At 38.3% G+C, this 18,396-nt stretch overlaps 2 protein-coding genes across 2 annotated transcripts; one reads left to right on the top strand and one right to left on the bottom strand.

Annotated features, from left to right (window-relative positions):
- Positions 1 to 8,001: 8,001 nt before the first annotated feature.
- On the bottom strand, positions 8,002 to 15,039 carry LOC130459538 (uncharacterized). The gene is made up of 2 exons (XM_056826984.1): positions 14,872 to 15,039; positions 8,002 to 9,146 (listed from the first exon to the last, which is right to left on the bottom strand). Exons 1-2 carry the CDS (start codon positions 15,037 to 15,039, stop codon positions 8,304 to 8,306), a joined length of 1,011 nt encoding a protein of 336 aa, XP_056682962.1. The 3' UTR covers positions 8,002 to 8,303.
- LOC110799989 (putative pentatricopeptide repeat-containing protein At1g12700, mitochondrial) lies at positions 14,524 to 18,302 on the top strand. Its single transcript, XM_056826983.1, has 2 exons — positions 14,524 to 17,357; positions 17,745 to 18,302. Exon 1 carries the CDS (start codon positions 15,273 to 15,275, stop codon positions 17,337 to 17,339), a length of 2,067 nt encoding a protein of 688 aa, XP_056682961.1. The 5' UTR covers positions 14,524 to 15,272; the 3' UTR covers positions 17,340 to 17,357; positions 17,745 to 18,302.
- Positions 18,303 to 18,396: the final 94 nt, after the last annotated feature.

The following is an 18,396-nucleotide window of genomic DNA, read 5'->3' as shown; positions in this document are numbered from 1 at the left end:
CCAAGGGAACTATTTCCTTCAATAAGGAGATAGAGGCGTCCAAGGCAAGTAGCCTGGATGCTAAGGAAACGTTGGCCGAAGCGGCAATGGAGACTGAGTTGGCTGTTGATGTTGTTGATGCTGCCGCTGAGGAGACGGCTGGGAAGACGGCTGGTCCCCCTCTTGCAAAGGGAGGTCCTCATCCTGATGCGGAGAAGACGTTGCCCCTGTCCATCTACTTCTTAGGCGGCGACCCCGGGTAAAAATTCTTGAGCAAGACGTCTTGTATATGGCTATAAATTGTGTGCTAATGTTTATCTTTGCATGTTTCGTACAGGGGGATTCGATCCTCAGTGGATGAGGAAGGCCGAGATTGCAGAAATTCCGCCTTCTGGCGGTTTTAGCTCAAAGGAGAAGAACAAGATTCTCTCCTCTGTTTATGCTTCAATCCCCAAGGAGTATGTGGAGTTTCTCCCTGGGATTGAAGACGACTTCTTTGGGCCATGCAGTCCCTTGTGCTGGACGTGAGTTCCTAGAATTCTTTTTGGTTTTTTCCGTTTTATTCCTTATGCAAACAATTTTACTTTATGCGGTTGTTTATCAGGTTAGCGAAGGTTCGACGGTATCGTGTCGACATGCACCATGAGCTGCTTGATCATAAGGATCAAATAGAGAACCACGAGAAATATGCTGAGAAAAAGGCGGAGTAAATTTGTACTGATATGGACGTGGTCATCAAATTGTAGACCTCCGCTCTTCGGCTGGCTGGGGAAAATGCTAAGGAATACGAGGAAAATCTCAAGGAGCATGAGGAGAAGTTGATTGTTCTCAAGTTGGGGTATGTTGTCGTCTCCAAGCGCATGGTCAATTTTGCCAAGAAGGTGGACACCCTTGAAAAGAAGCTGCAAGCTACTCAGGATGAGGTGAGCACTATTCTACGAGAAGCGGCTAACTCTTTCAAGCTTGGAGAAGAGGTCGTGATGGAAGATGCCCGACGAGCTTGGGACCAGGAGATGGAAGGTAAGGACTTCTAATGGTTCCAGGCTCGGATCTCTCATCATATGGTTGTCGTGGCAGCCCAACGCCATGGGCTAGAGCCTCTTGAGTTCCAATCTGATGGGGATGAGGAGAAAGAAGAGGTGAACTCTCCTGTCGAGCAGGACGTCTGGGATGGCTGCTCGGCCGCGCCCCATCTATAATTTTTGTTTCGTTAGTTTTCTACGCCTTTGACCACATGTATTAACATTGGTGCCTCCTAAGCACCCTTTATTTGGTTTTTTCTGCGCCGTGAGCGAATCTACGAATATTGGTGCCTTCTGAGCACCTTTTGAAATGTTTTTATTTTATTGTTGTCCATATTTCCAGGGTGTATGTCTATGATTTAATGAGTGACTGAAGTTGTTTTCTTTAAGGGGCCTTCCGGGGGCTCTTTAGGACACCTTGCCCCTTTTCAGGTGTTTGCTACTCGAGTTAGTCTGAGTAAGGCCTATTAGGCCGAATTTGAATGGTAACCTCTGTGTTTTGGTGATCTGTCTAATATGGGCGCTAATCTAGGCCACTCCTTAGGCCGTCAACCAAATAATCTTTTCTAACGTTAGTCAGTGAGTAGGAGTCAATATTTATTGTCGTTCTTCTATGTGGGAGTCGATATTTTTTGACGTTTTGACGTCCTCAGTGGATAGGGGTCAATATTTATTGATGTTCTCCTGTAATTCAATGATTAATAAAGCATTCGAAAATAAATACTCAAATTTAGTTTAAATACTTGTCCGTTTGACTTTCGGAAATATTGGTTGTTTTGTGGGCGCTTTACAAATGTTGGTCGTTCATCTGGCACTTATATATATTGGTCGTTTAGTTGGCGCCTACGTAATAGTTTGTTAGGGGTGGCTTTTAGCCACTTTTTTCAGTCTTTACGGTGACACCTTCAATGAGGTCGATGGGGTTCTCTTCTTCATGTTTCCTCTTGACTCCTACTTCAGCTTGTTCCTTTTTCCACGCTGTCGGGTTGAGGGTAGTTAGATAGCAGTCTCGTGCTTGTATCTGGTTGCCGTGGATGGTCCATATCTTTCCATCATCACATACATACTTTAAGAGCATCAGGTGGGTGACTATCACATCCTTGATTTTGTTCAAGGTAGGGCGTCCCAAGATGACATTGTATACTGCCAGGTCCTTGACAATCAGGAAGTTTACGCTTATCTTTTTACCATCGATCATTGCGTCCTCCTATTCTTACAGATAATGATATGACTCCTACATGGTGTATGATGCTTCCCCCCAAACCAATGATGGGATAATGGATTTTTTCAATGGTCTTTGGATCATGTGCCAGACGACTCAGACATTCCACACTCATGATGTCGGACGAGCTTCCGATATCAACCAGTATACGCCTTACCCTCATGTTAGAGATCTTGATTTCTATGACCAGCGGGTCATCGTGTGGAGTAACTATTTGTCCACCATTTGACTCGCAAATTTTGATCTTTGGGAAAGGATTTGGTGATTTCTTCGAGAGCATTACTTACCCCAGCCTCCTGGCATAGTCTCTTTGTCCCCTCATGGTGGGTCCTCCCGAGGTTGGTCCTCCCGATATGACTGCTATGAATCCCCCGTCAGTTTGGTTTCCTTCCCCAAATGAGATGGGTGACTTGTTCTTTTTGTAATGACTCTTCCCTGTCCCGTAAGTGTTCTTTTGTAAGTAATTTTTCAGGTGACCTTTAGTTGCTAGTCCGTCCAAGGCTCTTCAGACTCCTACGGTCCTTGGTGCCATGACCTATGTCTTCGTGGAATTGGCAGTATAAGTTTGGGTCTCGACTTTAAGTGGGAGACTTCATCGATAATGGTCGTTCTAAATCAAATCTGGTTCCTACATATACAAGGATTGTACGAAGGTCCGTATTATATTCAAATAACTCTTTCTCTTGTGAGCCTCCCCTATTCTGCCCTACAGATGTGGGGTCTTGCTCTTTTGATATTGCCCAAGTGCCATTGGTTCTTGTGGTCTTTAGATCTGCCTTTTCTTTCTCCCAAAGGATTCCACTGCTTCCCCTGTCTTGCCATCTTTAGATACGCTACATATTTTAGTTATGTTGCATGTATGAATGCTTCAGCCTCGTCCAGTACTTCAGCCATTGTACGCATACTTTTCTTGACCAAGTCAAACTTGAATTACCCCTTTTCCAAACATCTTTAACAAATGAGACTCCATCTGGCAAGTCCAGAATCTGTACGGCCTCCAGATTGAAGCGTCTCACATAACTCCTTAGCGACTCGTCCTTTCCTTGTTGAATGCGGCCTAGATGCATACTTGTCTTCCTTTCTTTTTTGTAATCCATGAACCTTGTGGAGAACATGACTTCTAGGTCGGCAAAGGAGGCAATAGAACCCGCGGGTAGCCTTTTGAACCATTTGGACGCTACACCTTTGAGAATGGTCGGAAAGTACTTGCACCACGTTGGTTCCTTGCACATACATATGGTGACGGTATACTACCAGATGCATATCAGGATCAGTGGTGCCGTCATAGGCCTTTATGGTAGGATTCTTCACTTTGGGTTCCTTTTGTGTATTCATTATGGCTTCACGGAAAGGGGTACTCATGTGCCTCAACGTCAAGTTATTCAATCCCTGTTGGATGTGATAGGTGGGCTCCCGACGGCTGGAGTTATTCTGTGGTGCATGCCAACTCTGGGGGAGGTCATTTGAGTCTGTCCTCGAGCGAAGGGTAGAAGGGTTGGTCTTCCATGATAGGGGTTGATACGGTGTCTGATAATTCGGACTCGGCCTCAAGTGTTCATGCCGTCTTAGTAGCGGACGCTGGACGGCGGAGGGATTTACTCGGGATGCCGGTCGTGCCATCTACTCGCGTCGAACAGGGAGGGCCTGATTATCTCGTTCCAAAGTTGGCCGCTCTGCGAAGGGACTAGCTCCTCTGTGGGCTATTGGCCGAGAACTTTCCCCAGCTCTCCACACGTTGGACCTAAGTGGAATTCTTCTTATCCGATTGAGGCCAAGGCTAAATTGTCCTTGTGGGACAGCCCTCTCAGTACTGGTATTGTAGATTAACATATTCCTCCGTATTTCTTCTTGCAAAGTGGTGGTCATTTGTTGTTGGAGAGTTTGGTTCATCTGTTGCTGAAATCCAGCTAAGATCTCTCGCAACGTCCCTACTGATACCAGAAGGTCCATGTTTTCATCTAGCACAACATCCCTTACACTAGGACTGAGATGTCCACCAGGAGGAGGTAGCCCAACGTCCGGTTCTTCCTCACTGACTACTTCGGTTTCGTGGACGCGATGCGGAGTATTCCCAGCATTGGCAATTCGGTTGGCTTATGTGATGATGGCTCCTCTCATGCGAACGCCTTTCTCTCGATTCGTCCTCATGTCCCTCACCTTCAGATGGTAAGTCCGCCATGATATTGTACCTCCCCACAGACGACGCCAAATATTGTGGGAACTTTGTTTATGCTGACGTGTCACCCTTTCCTCTGAGGTATTATGTATGTGCTGGCACGATCTTCTTACAACCTGCAAAACAAAAATATTCCCGTAGGAATATTCCCTCCAATGCCTAAGTAAGTATTTGATAGAGAGAGAAAGTGATATCTAAAGAGAAGGCATAGCAGAATAATTAAGGTAGGTGCGAATGAATTGATTGTCCTTTCACCTTGGGATCTGAACTATTTATAAGGCTAAGGTTTTGGGATTTGTTCCCAAACCCTAGTTACCTAATTGGCTATCCTCAGAGATAAGGACATGTGTCATTTATCATGCAGTTTGGATAGTGGGCTTAGTGTGTTATATGAGATATGGGCCTCTGGTCGTTTGGGCCTTTTCTGTTCAAGTATAGATCTTTCATGTTTAGAACAGCTGCCTAGTAGACATGGAGGGTGCCACGTGTTGCTCTGTGATTGGTCCAGGGTGGACTACCAATTTTGGTCACATCAGTATTGATAAACATAAGTTATTATCGGATAGTCATTATACTTATAAATATCATACTTGCGGAGTCCCGTACGTTATTGTCTTGTTGTATACTTATAGAATATAGATACACCAATACAACATTTTGATTGTTAACACTAAAGATATTAGTCATCTTTGGTTACGTGTCAACTAAAAGAAATACAGTTTCACAGGTTTACTGTTTCATACCTTAACGTCCATGTTGTCTCAATATAACTTTATAGGTTCCATTTAGCTACTTACGATCAAGTACTTGTATAATAGTACTAATTAGAGGTGATATAGGTTCTAAGTCGATTTTAAGTTTGGCTAAGCTCAACTCGAACTCAAAACCTTAGAGTCAAGCTTGACTCGACTCTAAAACTCACACGCTCAAAAATGTCAAACCCAACTCGAGCTCGAAAACAAAAATCAAGCTCGAAATCAGCTCAAAATATCAAACTCAAGCTCAGGAATTTTAATCTCATGTAAAGTTTATACTTCAAATCAATATATGAATGAGCCCAAATGGAAGCCCAAATGAGAGCACAAATAGAAATGATTTGAAACAGTCTCTCTCAAGAGTTATATTTATAACCCTTTTTCTCTCCCCCTCACTTTTTTTTATCAATGTGGAATAAAATGTTTCTTTAATTTTATCTAATTTTCTCCCTTTTTCTTTCATGTCTGGTTGTGCACGAATAGCTTTCTGATGATGGAATATTACTATGTCGTTCCAACTTTACATTTTTGATACAAGGTCAACTCCAACCCAATACATTTAACTTTAATCACGTCAACAGCTCCAAGTGATAAATATTCAAAATAAAAAATTTAGTTAACTAAAATTATGAAAGAATATTAACGATCATTTTTAGTCAAAGAATGTTAACTAAAAATGTGAATGATCTTTTTTTTTCTTCAAATTGATGAATATTGATTGGTTGACTAAAGATTTAGGCGAAAGACTAAAATGTGTATGATTAGAAGAACCATTTGAAGAAGTAGAGGAAGAGAAAAAGAAAATCAAAGAATTCATTTTTTGCAACCTGATAGAGTACGTTATTGTCTTCTAGATTTATGTTCCTATACACATTATGATCGCTAACACTTGATATATTAACCGTGTTTGGTTTTATGTCGATTGAAAGAGGGAAAATTTCATAGATTTATTGTTTCATACTTTATAACGTATCAATGCCAATTAACTAGCTACTTCATGTTAAGTACGTACTTGTATATCATTAAATGTCTATTGATATGATCCAATTCATGATATATGCAAATAAATATTATGTCTATAGATATGATCAAATTCAATTCATAAACTTGTTACTAGTAAATTGAAGAATTGATGTGATAAGTTATTCATAGTGCTTGTTTAGCTGTAGTTGGAGTATATTTTTGATGTACGTTCTTATATACTATGACCGTTAATTATTTAGTCAAGTTTGATTTCGTGTCAACTTAATGAGTTATATTCTTATAGATTTATATAATATTATGCACTTTTGTGTTTACATGTGGTTCTCATTGATATAATCTATATATACTACTAGTTTTATATGCACGCGATGCGTGCGAATATAAGAAACAGAATTGTGTTATTACATTTAAACCTAAAATAACATGTAAAAATATAATATAAATGTGATGCGTGCGAATATAAGAAACATATAAGTTAGCTAGAGCCGAACGCATATAAACAGATTGATTAAAATGTTTCTTTGGGTTTTTCCTATTGGATAAGTTGTCATTATAATATTCTCTATTCTATAAGTGTGGAGGGTATTTTAGTAATCCAATGGGGGACGACAAAGGTGAATTTACTAAAATAACCTCACCTCTTCATTTATATAATAGAGATTATTAAAACTCCAAGGCAAGAAATGTCATCTTGCCACGTGTCGCTTCCTATTAACTATGACATGCCGCATCATCATCTCATATAATTTCCCTAATTATGAAAAATGTTGGTAATAGGTTTTGAACCTGTGACCTCTCATTTGTTAGTCACACATTTTAACCACTACGCCACAACTCATTTAGTTGTTTCTTATACGTGCACAATTATATTAAGTCAATATAATGAGAAAAATGATCTGAAACATTTATTAGTAGTCTCAAATAACTAATTAGTGATTACTTTTACGAGTTAGTAATCATTACATGTTAAAATTTATTAAAGTATACTCAAAGCAAGATATATTGTAATACAAATTAAATTAGACTTAAAATGCGATATATAATGATTTAATTAATCCACTTTTCTTACTAACCAAGGCATCGCCCGGGGCACTGACTAGTTATATTATTAATCATCTTATAACTTATAGAGTTATAACAAACTATTTATAACAATGTTGTAATTTAGTAAATTAAAAATACTCGTAGAGACGTAAATTAATAGCTTATTAATTAGAAAAAAAATGAAAAAATAAATCGATAATGACTTGATCAAAAAGATCTAGATTGGAATCTAACCAACCCGATACCTAACTGAAATCACCCGGTCCGAAATCGATCTGGTACTGAATTGATCTGACTTGAATCTTCCAAACTGAAATGACCCGACTCAAAATCTACCTGATCTAAAGTTACCCGACCTGAGTTTGACCTGGCCAAACCCATTTAGAACTCGACATAGTTTCACCTGGTTCGTTTATGACCCGAACCGAACTTGACCCGATCTAAAATTTACTCGGATCTGACACCAATTGACTAGAAATTGACCCAACTAAATATACTCGACCCAAATCGGAATTGTTCCCGGGAACTTTTTAGCCGAATTTGACCCGAACCGAATAGATCCAACTATAATTGGTCTACCCATAATCTATTCGGAGACCCGATTTGACAGCTTTACATAAAACTCCAAAAAAATAAAATTGTTACGGCTATTAAGTTGGGAGGATGGATTATTTACCCATTTTTTTGGTTTATTTATCCTTTGACCCACGATTTGCTTTTTTGGCCAATCAGAAGAATTTGCTCAATTTACCTACTTCTTAAAACTCAAAATTGAGTCAAAATCATCACCCATATATTTTTTTTTTAACTCAAGCCGACGAAGTTATATTAATAAGATACTAAAATGTACATGGGGAAAAATTCTTGCAAAGCAAGGGCAAAATTATCAAAGTACCAATAAAACCAAGGCCCCACAGCCATGACTGAAAAAACCCCCCAAGAACCAAAAACTTGCCAAAAAGGGGCATAAACACCTACAATTCGTAGCCTTGGTAGTCTTAAGACGTGAAGAAAAACAAAGTATTAGTAAATAAACTTCAAGCAAAGGAAGCATGAATCTCCATGGCGTATGCATTATCTTCCTCCAAAATTGCTTGAAAACCTTGTAAAACTAAAGCACTTCAGTTGTTGGTAATCTCCCCATCCTCTACTTCAACAATTTCAATTGTTGTATCCATTGTTGAACCACCAACAACAAAAGGTGTGAAAGCTATCCCTTTACCCTTATCATGTTTCCCTTTGTCAATGTTTTTCAAATTATCCATGGCTCCCTTGATGTCTGTAACAATTGAACCAAACACCAGTTGAGCAGCAGTTCCTGAAGTCTCCACCTGGTTCAAAGTATCTGCATTATCATATGAACGTTTGGCCCCTACAATTGAGTTGGCCTCATCCCTCGCATTTCTTCTTATCGTATCAGCATATGCTGGATTTGCATTCTCAAAATCAGCCTCATAATCACTCTTTGCACATGAAGGAATAATATAGTGTAATTTGCTTCCAACTGCCATGATAAGAGAATGAGCAGCAAGGGAATGAGCCACTTTGTTACAAAATTTTGGAATGTGAGTAAGATTCCCCACCCAGTTCTGATTGAGAAGATGCACGACTTCCCTCAAGACAGGGCCCAGTTCATGATGATCTTGCTCTTTAATCTTTCCCAGAAGCACTTTGAGATTTAAGGCATCTGTTTCTATCTCCAACTTCTCAAACTTGAAGTCTCTTGCAATAATGAGTCCCTCCCTTAAAGCATAAAGTTCTGCAGCAAGAGGAGAACGTACAGTGAATTTACTGGAGAAACCCACAAACCACGAGCCAGTTGACCTTCTGAACACTCCTCCACCTCCTGCTACTACATCTGACTTCCAGGCTCCATCTACATTTAACTTCATGACTCCTTCTTTTGGAGGAAACCAGGTCTTTTTACTCATTCCTGGAACTTGATTGGCACCTAATTCCTTTCCCTGTGAGCAATTGTTAGCAAAAGTCCAATCTACATAAAAGGCATTGTAAAGAGAAAAGGAAGATTTCATTTTGAGATCAAAAACTACCCTATTCCTGGATAACCAAATCTGCCATATAGCAGTTATGAACAAACTTTTCCATTTCATTGAATTGTTTAGGTTAAAATTGATCCATGTAGTCCAATCTGAATTGTAAAAAGTATTAAAATCAAATTTAGACTTAGACCAAATGCGTTGGAAAATATAAGTCCATAAAATACTAGATTGAGGACAATCTCTAAACAGGTGCATATTACTTTCAGTATGTAAGTGGCATCTGGAACAAGTTGGAGAAATTTGAGGAATAAACTGATTTAAATTCCCTGCCACAGGTAGAATCTGGTGAGCACAGTTCCAAAGTAGCATTTTATATTTATAAGGTCCTATGATCCTCCAAATTTTGTGCCAAATAATGTTATTTAAAGCAGGACAATGATTGCTATTTAATTGGGAATGATAAGCTGATTTAATATTAAAGCAACCATTCTTAGAATAAATCCATCTTATAAAATCTTTCTCCTTGCAATTATTAGAGAGAGGATAGGAAAGGATTAAGGATTTGATATGAGAGGGAAGAAGATGATCAATATCATCAAGATACCAAGTTCCATTCCGAATAATATGACTAACTAACCAATGAGCTTTGGAATCAGGGATTGTAATTCCTTCAGTTTTATACAATGGTTGATTACCAATCCAATGATGATACCATAAAGAGGTACTCTCACCATTCCCAATACCAATAATAATTCCACGTTCAAGGATAGGACGACCTTTAAGAATGTCCCTCCATAAAGGAGATTGATTGTTATTTGGAACGCAATTGAAAAGGTTTGAATGTTTGAGATATTTTTCCTTTAAAACTTTCACCCACAATTTGTCTGGGTTAGTTAAAACAGTCCAACCCAATTTGGCCATAAAAGCTAGGTTCCATTCTTTTAATTTCCTAATTCCCAACCCACCCTCATTAATTGGTCTAGTAATCTTATCCCAAGAAAGTCTAGACATATACCTACTCCTTTCAACCTTATTCCATAAAAATTTCCTACAATATTTTTCCAAGGCAAGTAATGGAAGTAGGAAGAATATTGGTCTGCATAGCATAGAGAGGATAAGAATTTAACACAGATTTAATTAGGGTGCACCTCCCTGCCATATTAAGAAGCTTAGCTTGCCAACCCCTCACCCTATCCATAGATTTATCTAAAAGACCTAGGTAATTAGAAATCTTCAACTTGTTTGGTATAATATCCACTCCTAGGTATTTTCCAAAAGAAGATGAAATTTTAAAACCAAATTCTCCAGCAATATCTTCTCTGATAGAATGATGAAGATTGGAAGAGAAAATAAGAGTTGATTTATTCATGCTAATTTTTAAACCAGACTTATCTCCAAAATTGTTTAAAGTATCCATAATATTAATCAGAGAATCCTTGTTTGCTATACTGAACAGGAAAACATCATATGCGTAAAAGACATGAGATATTCGAATATTTCTAGTGATAGCAATGGGTTTCCAGTTATGAGAATTCACCTCATGCTCAATAAGAGTAGATAATCTATCAAGACATAAAACGAAAATGTAAGAGGAAAGGGGATCACCCTGACGAATTCCCCTTGAAGGTTTGAAATCATTACAGATTTCTCCATTCCAAAGAATGGAAATGGAAGGAGTTGAAATGCAAGACATAATAATATCGATCATTTTAGAAGGAAAATTAAAAAAAGAGGAGGGTTTCTCTAACAAAATCCCACTCTATACTATCGTAAGCCTTGGTGATATCTAACTTTAAAGCCATGATCTTATTTCTTTTTTTAACCTTATGAAAGTGATGAGCCATTTCTTTAACAAGGATAACATTATCCTCTATACCCCGACCATGAATGAAACTAGATTGGAACGGACTTATAATTCGTCCTAAAATATTTTTTAATCTTGAAGAAATAATTTTAGTAATAAGCTTATAAATAGTATTACATAATCCTATCGGTCTAAATTCCGCAATAGTGGCGGGGCACGAATTTTTAGGAATAAGGGTAATATAAGAATGATTTATATCTTCCGGAATAGTACCATTAAGAAAACAATCATTGCAAAAATCAAAAATAATATTTCCTAGTTGTGACCAATGCTTTTGGAAAAAAACTGGTTGGATCCCATCTGGGCCCGGTGCCTTGATAGGATCCATAGCAAAAAGATTGTTACGAACTTCTTCCATAGAAATAGGGGAATTCAACATGTTAAATTCATCATGATTAATGGCCAAACTACTATGCATGTCACAATTTAAATTGCCATACAAACGAGTCGTAGTAAAAAGATTTTGAAAATAAGTCGTAGCCATACTTTTCAATTGATTTTGATCCGTAATCCACTCATCATTACTGTTTTTTAAAGCTTGGATTTTGCCTCTTGATTTCTTAATGTTAGCTATCATATGGAAATACTTGGTATTAAATCCCCATATTTTCTCCAATTCATGCCTGATTTTTGGGCCCAAATCAAACGCTCCTTATTTAAAATATCATTTAGTTGTTGTATCAGGATTTTTTCTAAATTCACTAAATATCCTGAGTAATACTTACTTAAAGCAATCTGTATTCCATCAATTCTTGCTAAAAGATTCTTCTTTTGTTTTTTTAAATTACCGAAGATATTATGATTCCACATAGGGATAGAATTAAGAAATTCATCTCTTCCCTGCAGAAAAGTATTATTTGGAACATTTCAATTACTAATAAAGTAATTAGTAAAATCAGAATGAGTTAACCACACTTCTTTGCATCTAAAAGGAAACGGCCCTGTAGCAGTAATATTTGACAGAGTAATTAAAAGAGGTGAATGATCAGAATAAGTACGAGGTAAGTGATGAACCTTAGTATGAGGATAAGCTTCCATCCATGGTGAGTTTGCTAAAGCGCGATCAAGCCTTTCCTGAATGAGGTTATGCCCATCCCTAGCATTAGTCCAAGTAAAAGGACAACCACTAAACCCCAAATCCACTAACCTAGCATCATCCATGAAGTTGACCATATCTTTTCCTTGATTGACACGAAAGGGCCTTCCTCCCTTTTTCTCAGATTGGCTGGTAATTTCATTCATATCCCCCACCACTAGCCAAGGAGTATTTTTAGGAGGTAAGTTTGATTGGAGAGAATTCCAGTGGTTAAACTTTTCACCAGACGAACTTGGTGCATGCATGGCAGTTACAAGACCCTATTTTCCCAGATTTTTAAAATGAAAAAGAGAGTGAAAATAGGTATTTTCAGCATCAAAAAGAACCATATCCATTGTTTTTTTCCAAAACACCCAAATTCCCCCTCTTGTCCCTACAGGTCTAACTACCCTGAAATCTGAAAACTTTAAGATTATCATCGTCTCCCTTGCCCTTGAACCATCAGCTTTGGTTTCCAAAAAAATGAAAATGTCTGGGTTTTGATTAAAAACAACTTCCTTTGCATGAGCTAAAAATAAGTTTCTATTCGCCCCCCTCACATTCCACATGCAAATTTTCATTTGTAAATCGTGTTTAGTTAAAGCTGAGTTAATTTTAACCAAACCTTGAGAATCAGATGGCTGGCGGATTAAGTAGCTCTCCCAATCCTTCCAGAATTGTGGAGCTCCTAGTTTGGGGATGTCTTCCAGGCGAATCGGTGTTAGATAGGTGAATATTTGACGCTGGGCTAGGGGGGGATTCCAGTACCGGTCCTAAATCTGAAGACCCACTACCTCCTCCCTTGAAATGTACATTGCTGTAAGGCGTTTGTGGTGCCCCATGTCTTGACCTAGTGTTTCGAACCGTAAGGGCATTATTGGTACCCCTCTTGGCAGTGGTGGAAGTGGTTGCCTTTGTAAAATCGGGCCGTGAGTTGCTGGTGAGAATTCCCAATTTTTCTGATTGTATAAATGTCGAGGACCCACCGCTATCGTTGATTTGGGCCCGAAGCTCCTGTTGAAAGGCTGGGATTGATGGTGCGCATGGTATGGTCGTGCTTGATAATTGAGAGTATTCAATTTGGTCAGGCTGCCCTTTAGCTCTTCCATTGACGTCGTCTTCATCTCCCTGGTCTTGCATGTCATGATCGGAGATGTTGGAAACAAATTCATAGTTTTTGGAGGTTTCATTCCCCATGGATCTTCCGGCAAGATTGGCGAGACATTGACCGGAATCCGTGAGTGATCCTTCCTCTTCCGAAGTTCTACTGGTCTTCTTTGATAAGTTATTGGTGGTGGTGAGTTGAGAATTTCCGGTATCTCTTTCTGATACTCCAGTTCCATGGGAAAGAGAGAGAGAGAAAGGTTGAAGAAGTGAAGAAGATGAGTGGTTAGAAGAGTTGGGAACAGTAGAAAATGAAGTAGAGGAGAGAGACTGAGGAAGTTGTTGGTTTGCAGTGGTATTTAAAACCAAGGCGGAAAAGGTAGTCGAAGAGTTTAAAGGGTGTTCCACCAATTGAGAAGAACCCAACTGAGATGAACTCTTCGCCACGTGTTGGTGAAGTTCTTCAGCTCCCTCTCCGTAGTTCTTAGTTAAGTTATCTTCTAAATCTTTCTCATTATTATTCTGTAAATTAAAAAGATTTGTTTTCCTGCTATCCTTGGATTGGCTAAAAAGATTTATTGAATTGCCTTTCCCAGACAAAGAAGGAGAAGAGTTACTTGCTCCAGCATTTAAAACTGTAGATTTATGTTTTCCATACTCATTAGTTCTCGAATTACTGACCCTATTTCTAGAACTCTCAAATCTGTTTTTATTGTTGCTTTTCTTATTTGTAACAAGGGTCCAAGGCCCATAATTCTGATTCTCTAAACCTAATCCCTTATCCTCACTTCCCAAAACCGTATCATTGTTTTGGATTATATTATTAGATAAACCTAGATTAGCCCGATTTTCTAGGTTATGAGTGGTACTAGTAATATTTTTATTGATATGATCAATATTGGTATCCTTCTCACCCGTAGTGTGTTTATTCGGACAATTAAAGTGCGTATGACCTATAATACCGCAATGAAAACAAAGCGTGGCAATATTCTCGTACAAAATATTCTGCCAATCCCCTCCTACCCAAACCTTAGTTACTAAAGGTTTTTGAAGATCAATCTCAATACATACTCGGGCATATCTGGCCCGTGTTAACTTATCGGTCGCGTAATCTACCCTTATCGGTTTTCCTACTATCTTAGCAATACTAAAAAGCGCATCTTTATCATAGTATTCAACTGGTAATTCCGCAAATTAACCCAAACCGTCATTTTATCAAACTCACTAATAGAGGGTCTAAAATTTGGCTTCCAAGTAGTAATCATAATGTAATGATCTAGGATAAACCATGGTCCCCCAAAGAGAGCTCGTTCGTAATCCTCCTCCATAGAAAATCTATAGAAGAAAATCCCTTTACCTACATCAATAGTTTCCAAGGATCCTTTGATTCTCCACATAGATCTAACTCGAGCATCCATAAAGGCTAGCTTAGGATTAAGGCCTAAACATTTGCCCATTAGCGTGAGCTTCCATGGTGATCTCAACCTGTTTAAAGTATTCTTATCAAATTGAACCACGAATTCACCTTGAGGAGCCATGGTTTCCTCTTCTTCATTCCAATCCTTTGAAGAAACTACAATTTTTTTCGCTTCTTCAAACCATTGTGTAGATTTAGAAACAACTTCTCTAAAAGAGATTGAACTTACCTTGTTTAACAGACGAGAAATAGAACCCTCTTCTGAGATTCCACGATTCTCTTTGACAAATTGTGTTGTAGAATTGCCTTGGTTTGTAGTAATTCGTTCATCATCATCATCATCCTGCATCTCTACATCTTTTGGTATAGGAGGGGGAGGAGGCGATTCCTCCTCCATTCCAACTAGGGTTGAAGATACTCAAAGTGGACTTTGCTACTTTTCTCTCAAGACCTTTCTCTCACTAGAAATGATTCTCACTTCTCATTAAAATCATCATCCTGCATCACCCATATATTCTTCTCATTAAAAATCCCCAAAGACTGGTTTTTGGAAAGAAGACATTCAGCCATTCAGGTGTTGGACCTTGAGACTTGAGTGAGTTCAAGCGACTGTTTCAACACAAATACGGTATGACCACAAAATCTGGCATTTTTGTTCGAGCTTTTCTTCATTTTCATGGCGTCTGTTCTACCAGTAAGCTTCTTCATCTCTCTCCCCATCCTCTTCTTCCCAAATTCAATTTCAATTTCCACTTTTTTCAGTCTCCATTTTCATGTTATTGCCGTAATTACGCTTATCATACTGTTGATCATTGTGATGACCCCCAATTGTTCCTCCAACTAGGGTTTACTAATATTGATTATCCCCTTTTCGTCTTTCGTCAAATGAAATCGTTGCGTCCTCTTCCTTCAATTATTGATTTCAATCAACTTTTCATTGAAATGTGTAAGATTAAACCCCACCCCCCATTTTCCACTGTTATTTCACTCTCCAGACAGGTTCAATTGTTAGGTCTCCGTCCAAATGGTTATTCGCTGAACATTATGTCCAATTGCTACTGTCGCTTGGGGTTTGTTCATTTCGGGTTTTCCCTTCTAGCTTATCGCATTAAGCTTGGCTATCAACTTGACATTGTCACCTTCACTACCCTCCTCAATGGTCTTATCCACATTGATAAATTAGATCAATCTGTTAAATTGTTGGATAAGATTGTCAAGCTTGGCTTTCAACCCACATTAGTTACCTATGGTACTATGTTCAAAGGCCTCTGTAGAACCAGTAAGTATGCCGATGCTCTCAATTTGCTTCGAAAGATGGAGTCTCATGGCCATTGCATGCCTGATGCTGTCATTTATAATACCATCATTGATAATTATTGTAAAGGCAAGTTCTTACACAAGGCCCTCACTCTGTTTACGGAGATGAAAGCCAAGAGCATTTCCCCTGATGTTGTCACTTATAATACCTTAATTCAAGGTATGTGCACTTTGGGACTCTGGAAAGACGCTAAAAAAATGTTGACCGAGATGTTAGAGAACAATATAGTGCCTGACATCGTCACCTATAACACCTTAATTGACATGCATTGTAAAGATGGCAAGGTTGATGAAGCACGGGCTATTTATGAATCCATGACTAAGAGAGGTTTGGTTCCCAATATCATCACTTACAACGCTCTGTTAGATGGATATTGTTTACGTGGTGAGATGGATGAGGCGGAAAAGCTCATGGATTTGATGGTAAAAGATGGCTGCAAACCTGTTCTTGTGACTTTCAATACCTTGATCTGTGGATACTGTAGAGAGGGAATGGTTGATGAAGCACGATCCATATTCCAATCCATAAGTAAGAGAGGTTTGGTTCCTAATATTATCACATACAATGCTATGTTGGATGGGTATTGTTTATGTGGCCAGATGGACAAGGCAGAAAATCTTTTGGATTTGATGGTAAAAGATGGCTGCAAATCTGATATTGTTACTTTCAACACCTTAATCAACGGATACTGCAAGTCCCGAAAGCTTGACAAAGCTCTTTGCTTGTTCCAAGAGATGCACCTTAAAGGATTATCTCCTGATATTGTCACATACAACATTCTTATTGACGCCTTTTGCAAGGACAATAGACTGACTTTTGCATGCAAGCTTTTTAAGGAAATGGAAACCCACAGACTGAAACCTAATGTAATGACTTGGAATTCATTACTCGATTGCCTGTGTAAAAACAGCCATATTGACGAGGCAATGGCACTGATGAGAGGAATGGAGAAAAAGGGAGTGGTCCCCGATATTATAACTTACAATATCCTAATTGATGGGTTGTGTGAAGCAGGAAAACTTGAAGAAGCTTTGGATGTCTTTTCATCTCTCACAGATAAGGGCTTACAGCCAGATGTATATACTTACAATATTGTTGTCAAAGGACTTTGTAAAAGTGGTTCTCTGAATGATGCTGTTGAACTGTTACTTACAATGGAAGACAACAGATGTCCTCCAGATGAATGCACCTACAATACAATAATTAAAGGTTTTTTAGAAAGTAAGGATGTCAGCAAGGCGTTGGAACTTGTCAGCACCATGAGAAGCAGAGGCTTTGCAGCTGAAAATCACAACATTGTTTTATTTGTTAGCTTACTCACTGACTCTGATGTTAGTGATTCAGACAAGGCTTTACTTCAAAATTTTCTCAAGACGTGAGTACTTGGCCTCTACTCGGTAAGAAATTTGTGTTAATGTTCTTCACTTGTCAGTTTTCTGTTTTCTATTCTGTAACATCGCTAGCTAGCATGAAAAGATTACCATCCTGTTTTGATTTGTGATTCAAACAAGGCTTTACTTTGAAAGTTGTTCGAGAAATGATTATTTAGTTTGTAGCCTCAGCTCCTGTTAAATGAACTTTTGGTTTATGTTGAAACTCTGGATTTGTGGTTATATAATCTGTATTTTATAACATATTAACATGAAACTCTTACCTTTATTTTATTTTATTCCATATTTTTATAACACTGTCAAAGTTGGAAGCTTTGCATATTTTCTGAGATTTTAGCTACTTGATATTCCCACATTATCCTAATTAGCGATTTGGTATATACGGAGTAATAGATCTTCCACTGGAAGCAAATCCAAATCAAGTGATTTTGTCGTTGAAGCAAAAGCTTTTCTATTTTGAGCCCTGCAAGCCTGCCTGATTACTACAATCCTGAGCACTAAAAAACTAATGCAACTCCAACTGAGCTTCATCACTCATCAGTCATCAGGGCGTGTTCAAGCAATCCTGCGAAATACTGTATGTTGTTATTACATTTCAGCATCAATGGAGGGAAACAAATATGGAGGCTGACAAATTGGCAAAGGAACCAGTATGATGGACTGACTGACTAGTAAGCATCTTATTTCATCGGATAATAATTGTTAGCAAAGATAAAGCCACGACAAGATGATAGTTTGATTTTGTCTTACATTTGATCAAAAGGAACTGATGGGAAAATGTAACCATATTTTCGGATTGGGTCGACAATGGAAAAAAGAGGAAATTATATTCTCAAGAACAAGAGGATGTAAATCTATTTTCTCTTTAAACTTTTAGATTAATGTATTATGACATTTGTATTTATGTGGAATTGTGGAGGCTTTTATTCGAATCTTATTGTAATATTATTACACTTTGATCAAATTGTTTGTGTTTTAATATTATTCAATAGTGAGTGATCTAATAATAAACCTTATTCATCAAATTACAAGTCTACAACCTATG

The sequence above is a fragment of the Spinacia oleracea genome, chromosome 4 (assembly GCF_020520425.1).
Source record: "Spinacia oleracea cultivar Varoflay chromosome 4, BTI_SOV_V1, whole genome shotgun sequence".
In the NCBI taxonomy this organism is placed as follows: Eukaryota; Viridiplantae; Streptophyta; class Magnoliopsida; order Caryophyllales; family Amaranthaceae; genus Spinacia; species Spinacia oleracea.
Note: the sequence above shows the minus strand (reverse complement) of the source record. Positions and strands in the feature narration are given on the sequence as shown.